Source organism: Otolemur garnettii, unplaced genomic scaffold (genome assembly GCF_000181295.1).
Source record: "Otolemur garnettii isolate 467f Iridium unplaced genomic scaffold, OtoGar3 scaffold00185, whole genome shotgun sequence".
Classification (NCBI taxonomy): domain Eukaryota; kingdom Metazoa; phylum Chordata; class Mammalia; order Primates; family Galagidae; genus Otolemur; species Otolemur garnettii.
In genome coordinates this window covers 2,316,445-2,326,250 of record NW_003852580.1, presented here as the reverse complement: position 1 = coordinate 2,326,250, position 9,806 = coordinate 2,316,445, and the positions used below count along the sequence as shown (strand labels likewise).

The 9,806-nt window shown below is 51.6% G+C and overlaps 1 protein-coding gene across 2 annotated transcripts in view; it reads right to left on the bottom strand.

Annotated features, from left to right (window-relative positions):
- The window catches only part of ACSF3 (acyl-CoA synthetase family member 3), a 27,262-nt gene extending 18,121 nt beyond the window's left edge, over positions 1-9,141 (bottom strand). Inside the window, exons 1-4 of one of the 2 annotated variants that reach the window (XM_003800806.3) lie at positions 9,122-9,141; positions 3,062-3,769; positions 1,877-2,032; positions 48-202 (exon numbers count right to left, since the gene is read on the bottom strand). In XM_003800806.3, coding sequence (XP_003800854.1) covers positions 48-202; positions 1,877-2,032; positions 3,062-3,730 — 980 coding nt within the window. In that variant the 5' untranslated portion in view covers positions 3,731-3,769; positions 9,122-9,141. Of the gene's footprint in view, positions 1-47; positions 203-1,876; positions 2,033-3,061; positions 3,770-7,895; positions 7,972-9,121 lie in introns of those variants that run through there. The other variant, XM_023507521.1, reaches the window with a different exon arrangement.
- Positions 9,142-9,806: the final 665 nt, after the last annotated feature.

Genomic DNA, 9,806 nt, shown 5'->3' with positions numbered 1-9,806 from the left:
AAAAAAAAAAGACATTCTCAATGAGAAAGTGGGTTGCTTTCATTTACCTAATTTTTTCTTCACAAACTGCACGCACAAAGTCTTGGACATGTGGCTGGGTGAAATGTCTGTCATAGTAATCCAGCAACTTGGTATATATTGTAGGCACTGCCATGAATACGTTAACCCGTGGAGCTTCAGAGCTTAAGAACTTTTCCCAAACCTAAAGCAAAAAAAAGAAGTGTCAAGGAAGAGACAGGAAAAGCTACAGATTCCTGTCAGGTGCTCTTAATGGAAGCCAGTCCTTATCATGCACCACCTAAACGGGGCCTCAGGCAACTGACCCCCCACCCTGTGTCCTGTAAGGGACACTTGTGTCTGGTCTATGGGGAGGAGGGACAGTTTAAGGGGCAGGGCTGAGAAGGGGCCTCCTGATCTGTCATTAGGAGAGGTGGGAGCCTTAGACTCCCCAGCTGTGCAGAGAAGGGTAGGTACACAGGTGTGGGCGGGTGTCAGAGGGCAGGGGGTGAGGGAGGAGAGGGGAGCAGCCCCTATCAGCCACCTGCCGCTTTGGGGTCAGTGTGGTCCCTGCCAGCCACCTGCTGCTTTGGGGGAGCAGCCCCTGCAGCCACCTGCTGCTTTGGGGGAGCAGTCCCTCCAGCCACCTGCCACTTTGGGGGAGCAGCCCCTGCCAGCCACCTGCAGCTTTGGGGGAGCAGCCCCTGCCAGCCACCTGCAGCTTTGGGGGAGCAGCCCCTGCCAGCCACCTGCAGCTTTGGTGGAGCAGCCTCTGCCAGCCACCTGCCACTTTGGGGGAGCAGCCCCTCCAGCCACCTGCAGCTTTGGGGTCAGTGTGGTCCCTGCCACAAACAGGCTGCACCAGATGGTGAACAGGTGAGGACTTTTTATATGAAAAAAATCTGTATAAATTTTATATTTTACTTCATAATAAACATTTCTTGCTTAAATATAAAGATGCTTTAAATTTTTCACTAGTTAAATTTTTCCAATTTCACATGTAACTCTTCCAAAAAGCCAGTGAGCCATGTTCATTCTTTGTCTGTCTTACCCACAGTGCACCACCATGCAGGCCCAGTGGCCCCTACAGAAAGCAGAGGTGCCTTTGGTCCTGGCACTCATACTCAAAGGAGGGGCTGATGGCGCCCATAGCCACGGGACCTGGGTCACAGAAGCCCATGCTGTAGTCGCCCCCCCACCCCAGCAATCATGAGTGCCCTGAGCTGTTTGGTACTGATGTTCTTTTAAACACAATGACTGGCACCCCCAAACTACAACATGTAAGGAAACAGAAAAATGTAATCCATAATTAATGGGAAAAAAATCAACAGGGGCAGAGCCTCAGAATATCCTCTTGGTAAAATAATCATAATAACTAGGTTAAGAAATTTAGAAAAAAAGATGAGCAAAATGGGGAAAAATGGAGAATTGTACAGAGAAGTGGAATTGCAAAAAAAGAACCTTATAAAACTAGAAAACATATCATTTGAAATAAAGAATTCAGTGAATAGACCCAGTCACAGACTGCACATAGCAGGGAACGGATAAGAGACCTCAGATGTGAGCTGAGTGGCAGATAGGAGGGTGCCAAGGTGGCTGGCCAGATGGGAGCCTTGCAGGGTGTGGAGGCTGTGGGACCCATGGCGGCTGGGAAGCAGAGGGAATAGCCAAGTGAGGTGAGTGAGAGGTTTCATGTGCATAGACTTTTAGACTCCATGTTGTAAAGACGGCAATTCTACCCAAATTTCAGCACAATCTTTCTCAAAACCTCAGTAAGTAGGCATTGTGGCAGGTGGTAGGTCTCTGTGTGGGCATCAGGCAGCCACTTCTCTGGTGCACAATTGGCCTTACCCATGCAGAACCCCGGTGGGTGCCTTACCAGCTGAGCGCTGAACTCGGGCAGCATCACACAGGTGGCCCCCACCCAGAGGGGGCAGAGCAGCTTGTTGACCACACCATGGACGTGGTGCAGTGGGAGCACGTGGAGGATCACATCGTCTTTCGTCCACGCCCACCTGTCGACCAGCCCAGTCACCTATAGGGGACAAGAGCACAACCTGGAACAGGAGCCAGAGGCTGCTGCCTGCTATGCCACAGGAGACACAGGAATCTGCACATGCGCCTCTTGGGCCCCCCACCAGCTGAGGAAAGAAAAAGAAGAAAGCCAGTTCCCTACAACCCCTCCCTACAGACTCAGAAGGCAAGATGACGACCCGGGGCCTGCGGGTATCCACTCATCCCAGGGATGCCCAACAGAGCAATGTGGTCAGAGCTTCAGTGAACTTGAGGTGGCAGAGTGGACTTTACAAACACCCAGGCAGGCAGAGCTGTGATTTTGGCATGGCTGTCCTGGCTCCGGCCCTACCCAGGCCCTGGTCTGGGCTAAGCATTATGGCCTGTGCTTGGCTCTGTTGACTCCTCTGCCTGGTCAGAGTGAGACAGGCCCTGGGAAGGTATCCTGAGGACACAGCCTCCTGTACACTCCACAACCAGGCAGGGCAGTGAGCAGGATGTCCACTCCCCTAGGGGAGAGGTACAGACACCTTCTCTCCAGGTGAGCCTCCTGCGGGGAGGTGAGGACACTGGCCTTCCCACAGCGCCTAAGACTTGGCCATGCACAAATGCATCTGCTTTAAATAAATCCTGATTTACTAAAAAAAATAATAAATAGGCTGCCCAAATAAACCCTGATTTTAGGTCCTATTCACACATGTCCAGTATGTGGCTGGTCTCTTTAAAAATAACCCTCACACCACGCAGAGCTGTCCCCTTTGATCTGAACACGCCATCTAGTGCTGGAGGGGCCATTTGGGGGACTCTAAGTCCCTCTATCCCCGGGATGCAGCCCTAAACCCTGTGTCCTGCACCTGAGTAGAAGGCTGGTGGCCACACCCCACGGCCAGTGTTTCATACAGGATCACTGCAAATGGCCCCCAAAAAAGATGAGAAGAGTGTGTCAGGCCTTAAGACCTGGCTCGAGGGCTGCCTGTAGCTGACACTACCGTGGCCTGGGAAGGAGGCAGCTCTGCTATTGTCACAGCTCCAGCCAGGTCTAGACACTCACCACAGCCCCAATATTGCGGTGGGTGCTCAGGACGCCCTTGGGGCTCCCGGTGCTCCCGCTGGTGTAGATGACCATGGCGCCCCGGTCTCTCCACTCCCGCACCTGCACCTGCCCCTCTGGCAGCTCCCCTGCCGCCCCCTCGTAGACTGCAGGCGTGAGAGGCAGGAGCGGGATTCCCAGCTTCCTGACCACTGGGCTCAGGATCCCCACATACTCCTGGCCGGCCAGGACCACAGAGCTCCGGGAGTCCTGGATGAAATACTCCAGCTGGGCCTCTGGGTGCTTCCTGCAGAGCGGGACCGCGATGCCGCCACTCATCCATGAGGCCCACTGGGCGACCACATAGGAGACGTCATTGGAGCACAGGAAGGCGACCCTCTCCTCACAGAGGTCCCCACTGACACAGCCCCGCAAACCACAGAGCTCACGGGACAGGCGAAGGCTGCGGTGGTAAAGGTCCCTGTACGTGTGGCTGCCGTGTTGGTCAACAATGGCGATTCTGTCCCCAAAGGCCAGTGCTTGGATGAACACCGGGGCATCCCTGTCTGGGCAGACCACTGGGGCTGTGTGCAGGAGGCCACTCCCTCTGAGTCTCACTGGAGTTGGTCGGCAGGAGGCCAAGGCATAGGCTAGGCGCCGGAGGAGGGATAGCGCTATGTGAGGGATCATTGCTCCAGCAAACAGCCCCCTGCATCCCCTGGGGCAGCACTGGAGAAGAGAGAGAACAGCACATTAGTGCCCTACCAGTCCTGTCCCAAACACCCAACCAGGTGGAGTCTGAGGGCACCATCGCAAGGCTCCAGCCTCAGACAGATTTGCCGTACTTCCTCAGTGGAACCAAAGGTCCAACATCTCAGTTTTTTATTTAAAAGCCAGATAAAAACCAAGGAGAAAGAGATAGAAGCAAATTCACTTGAGGTAATTCTGACTAACATTCCATAGGGAAGGGAAGAACATTCATTTCCAAACTCAATAATGATGCCGTGAAATAAAGCTGAAACACCCCCTCCCCATTTTGGCAGGTCCAGCAAAGTACCAAAGGGTGGAAGGATCCCCCAGCAGCCCCCCGAGTCCTCTCTGTGTCCCGCACCCCCCACACGGAGTCTCTCCAGGACTATTTCTCCATGTTCAGAATGTTCTTTCTCTAACAAATCCTCACTTTTCTCTCTTTCATTAACTTGCCAGGAAAAACCAACATGTTATTATTTCTTACAAGTACTAAAAAGTTTTGTTCCCTGCTCTTAATTTAAAAGACTATGCACAACACTTTATAATTATCTAACGAAACAAGTAAACTTCACAACAATAAAGACCGTCAGAACCAAATTACATTTGTGCTGAGACTCTCCTGAGAGGTGGGAGAGAGAGCTGGGCGCAGCAGCCCATTCGCAGGCACTGAGAGGATGCAGCCTCCTCCAGGTCACTCAGCCAGGGGCCCGTATGCTCTGGGTCTCATGGGACAGATGCCTGCCACCTCCCACCCACCACTGCAGGGGGCTGCATGTTCCACAGGGGAAAAGGGACAGGCAGGACTGTCCCTCCTCCCTCCCACATCCAGGGCTTCTGTTAACAGCAGAGGGGCTTGTCAACTTCACGGGGGCTTCCCTCTACCCTAGGACACCTCTTACTCCCTTACTTGACACCAGCAAATTCAGATATAGGAAACAATGCACAGGTCTTCAGCACAAAAGTGCAGAATGTCATTATAAATCCTTCATTCACAACATGACTGTGGAGGATGTAGTCAACAGAACCTAGAGAAGTTAAGAAACTTGCCCAATGTCACCTAAGTCCCTCTGTGGTCACTAACTCCCGAGGGTCAGCTCCCTGACAAGACCACGTTACACATCGGCTTGGCAGCACATTGTGGGAGTGCAGCCCAGGCTTGGGGCTTCTGGTCCTGGCAGGCCAGGGCAGCAATCAGAAAGGATACTCCCAAGACTTTAAAACTTGAAAATGGGAAATGTAAACCCTCTGTTCCCATAATGGTACCTAAACAACTTATCCTATGGAAACATCAGAGATAGACATAAAGACACACATACAGGATCTCACTCTAGTGTATTCAGTTACTTGGAATATTAAAAAACTGGAACTAAACCAAGCATGCAGAAGAAACCCAAGGAAATCACATGCACATGCCTGCACACACATTCATGCACATTCACACATGTATACACACACGCATACACATGTATGTGTGCACACACTGGTGCATATACACACATACACGTGCATACTGGTGTACACATGCTGACACATACACACTGGTGCATATGCATGAACACACACACATACACATGCATGCACACGGACCCAGAGGAAGTCAGGCTGCCCCTACCCCAACTGCGGGCGTGTGCTGTATTGAGGAGAAAGGCTTCTGGCAGTATGTCAAGGGAAAAAGTACAGTCATAATTTTTAAAAAGACTTGAACGTGAATACCCAATGTTCACAATACAACAAAAGCTGTGAGTGATTTTTGTTTTCTTTTTGTTATTTCCCAATTTTCTCCAATTTTTCTGCAATGAGCATGTATGGCTTTTGTAATCAGAAAAAGAAAGTCTAATGTTATTTATTTTTTAAAAATGAAGATGCTCTAGCCCCATACAGTATTTTCTTTTATATAAAAAAGGAAGACCAAGAAGATATTTAAAATATTTGTTATGGGAGGTGGACACACAAGCTGTTTGTAGCTACCTATGGCTGGTTCTCTCCAAGGGATAGACACATGTGTGGCAACAGCATCCCTCCATAGAAGGGCTCCACACAGCTCAGACCTTGAGGAACTAAGTATGCACAAAGCCATGTGTTCTGCCAGGATGCAGGTCCCCCTTTCAGCACTACCACCAATTCCTTGCCCTGCAACATGGGAAACCACTGTTCTCCTGCAGAGAATCCTGAGCCTGTATGCTGGGGGCATTCCTGTCACTGACAGTCACTGAACATGTGACAAGCTGTATGTGAGACAGACATCTCTGGCTCTCAGGGAGCCCCTGTGTTTCTAGGAGTCAGCCCAGGTCAGACGGAGGTTGGCCTCCTATGGAGAGACAGTAAGGCTGAGACCTGACTGGTGAGAAGGAACAGCCAAGCCAACAACTGGGGAAGAAGCCTTGCTGACAGGGAGAGGAATGTCCTGGGATCTAGGCTGTGCTCACTTGAGTATGTCTGTGGAATAGGCATCCAGAAGCAGCATTGCTGGGTTACCTCAAATGTTGATAAATACTGCCAAAGTTCCCTCCCAAGAGGCACTAATTGGTATTCCCACCAAGCATGTGGGAAATGGGTACCCCCATCAAATAGCTTGTAAATCTCTCAAGTATGAGACCCTGAACCACTCAATCTTAAATTCTTTCAGTCTTGAGCTCAGATCTTCAAGGCTATCTGGATCAAAGCCCTACCTTGAACAAGCCAAACAAAACATACCCAGGCAGAAGCTGTGAACACCTCTAGGTCTAGAGAGATCAAAAGCCCCACAGAGAGACCCCCCCCCCAGGTCAACCATAGGACCCCCTTCACCATCAGCACCATCAGCACCACAGCTTGGAGTGACACTGCCCACCAAGTAGATGTGATTTACTCAAGGATGTCCTATCTTATTAACCAACCTCATACACCTGCTGCTCAGCATGCTGACCCACTGTAGTAAACAGTATCACCAGGGCCACGTGCAAGGTCACCATGGCTGTGTGCAGGAACCTGTTAAGAGCTAAGCTCTGTGCATGAGTCTGGGCAGCCTTATCCTGGCAAAGCCATGATGTTCTCTGGGATTTGAAAACTGCTAAACACAAATGCTCTCTATTCCTCTAGGATGGAGGCAAGACCCCATCTGAGACCCACAGCACAGGCCCCTCCATGTTGTAACTACCAGATTCTCAGATCAGACCAACAAGACACAGGATGCCCCAGAAACACACTTCCCACACAGGAGGAGCTAAGGCAGGGTACTGTTTAAGAGCAGAGTTCAGAGTTCAGACCCAGACTTAAATGGTCATTCTTTTTTATGCACACCTTCACTTTCCATCTATGAGATGAGATGACAACACAGCCTGCCTCACAGAGCTCATGAGAGAACCGCTGCCCTGGCATGCCACCATCAGCAGGGCACTCATTACTGAGCCTCATGACAACAAAAGTCCTTGGTAAGAACAATATGTGCATTCAAGTAAAGGGGGCTGGTTTCGAAAAGAAACTCATCTGTTCAACATATCTGACCCAGCACCCCCAGTCTTTGTGTTCAAAGTGAACACTAGCACTTCCTTCTGTCTGAGGCTTTGGTGTGCAGCAGTGGACCTTCCTGTGGTGCTGGGTACACATTTTAACATGATGTCTGTCTGTCTGTGGCTTAGGGGCTTGTTTTCTGAATTATGTATTTTAAGTAACAGATATTCACACTGCATTCATGAGCAATTTTAAAACAAAAAGTGAAAGCACACACTTGAAACCCATATCAACTTTAGGGCCAAAAAAAAAAAAAAATCCTCTGGAAGGGTGATGCTTACAGCTAGCCCAAGCCCACAGTTTAATCCACCACATCTGTCTTGAAGAGAAGGTTCAGAAACAAAGACAGTAGGAGAGCCTTGTCCCACAACAGATGTCCCACAACACGCCTGACGGAAAAAGGCTAAGGTGAACTGTGTGTCACACTGACTGGGTTCACTCCTTTGCTACAAGCCTCCCAGCCCCTGCAGCACCACTCTGGTAGCAACTGTACTTCTGGGCCCAGCATCTGAGCATCCCCAGGCCTGGGGCCCTTGTCACAAACATCTCCATTCCCAGGCTTAAAGATCAACAATGCCCCCTACACACAATTCCTGTTCCATCACTAAACACTCACCATTTTACTTTTTGGCAAATTCCCAATCATCCTTCCAAGCCCAGCCTAATACCTCCTCCTCTTCATTTTTTTTTTTTTAAGAGACAGTCTCACTTTGTTGCCCTTGGTAGAGTGCTGTGGTGTCACAGCTCACAGCAACATCCATCTCTTGGGCTTAGGCCATTCTCCTGCCTCAGGCTCCTGAGTAGCTGGGACTACAGGCGTCTGCCACAACCCCCGGCTATTTTTTGTTGCAGTTTGGCCAGAGTGGGGTTTCAACCCACCACCCTTGGCAAATGGGGCTGGCGCCCTACTCACTTAGCCATAGGCCCAAAATGTTCCTTAGCATCCCTGATCTTGCTTCATAGATCCAGTATCTTTTTTTTATTTTGCAGTTTTTGGCTGGGGCGGGGTTTGAACCCACCATCTCCGGTACATGGGGCCAGCGCCCTACTCCTTTGAGCCACAGGCACTGCCTTTCTTCATTATTTTTTTTATTTGTTTTGAGACAGAGTAGGTAGAGTGCCGTGGTGTCACAGCTCACAGTAACCTCAACTCTTGGGTTCAAGCAATCCTCTTGGCCTCTATTTTTAGTATAGAGAGGGTCTTGCTCTTGCTTTAGGCTGGTCTCAAACTCCTCAGCTCAAGCAATCCTTGGCCTTCCAGAGTGTTAGTAAAGGCAGGAGCCACCACACCGCCTCGCCTCTTGGTTAAAGCCTTCCCTCCTTCAGTGTGTGGCTGCCGGCTGAGCCTTCAAAATACCCCACCCTGACACGCGGCCACGTCTGCTTGCAGAGCCACCTGCTCTCTGGACTCAGGCTGGGGGCAGCAGCCCGGTGTAAACAAAAGGGAGTAGGAAGTGCCAACAATGGCTTCTGAGGGCCCAATGAAAGATGGAAGTGAACTTGTTTTAGACACAGCAGAAAACGTTTCCTCTAATGACATCTGAACATGGACCTCACTCGCTTCAAGATTCTCCGTGGAAGGCTTCCAGCACTTACACAGGCCACCTCCGGCGTCCCCGAGAGCGGGCACCATTCTCCCGCGCGACACAGCCAGCTGTGGCCCCGTACGGCCAACAAGCTGACGGTGGCCCGCGGCTAGTGGCAGGGCCGGTGTCCAAACCCGTTCCTGGGCCGTGCGTCGGGGCTTGAGAGCCGGACTAGGAGCGGCAGCCGCGGCGACGGCCCGGGGCTGGGACGCGCCCGCACACGGCGCCTCGAGGCGGGGACCCAGGAGCACTCTACCTCACGGGCTGTCCTCGTCCGCCGCCACAGGGCTCGCCGGGTCGGGCCGGAACCGCATCCGGCGCGCAAGAGCGTCCGCTGCGCGACGCGTCCGTTGCCCAAGCGCGTCCGCCCGGGAGCGGTGCCGCGGCGATGGGTTCCGGCGATCTGCGGGCGGTCGCTGTGCGGGTCGCGGGGCTCCCAGCTGCAGGCCGTTCGCCAGTTGTAATTTCACAGTACACATTCCTGGACAGGTCTGACCTCGCAAGGGGCTCGCAGGGGTCTCCGAGTTGAGCTCCCCGGGCAATTTTAAACAGGCCACGTTGGAGAATCCTCAAAGGGAACCAAGACGCTGGTACTAAACCAGATTGATGGATGTCTTAACCTCCTGAACACTGAAGGGGGACATTTAAAGCTAGACATGGAAGCCCCTTTGGTGCAATGTGGGGGGTTTTCCCCTAAAATGAATACAAATAGCACAAAAATGTGCCCTGGCAAACGGTAGTGCCAGTTCTGCACAGAAGCTCATGCACACACACTTCGTAGCATTTTCCCCACGCCCTCTTCCTCTCTGGCCATGACTGTCCGTGGAGAGCCCTGGAGAGGACTCCTCCAGTCTGAGAAGGGTTTCCTGGGAGGAAGCATCTGGATCTGGGGGAAGTTTGTGATACTGAGTGTGGGGCAGAACCCAAACTGCTGGGACTCT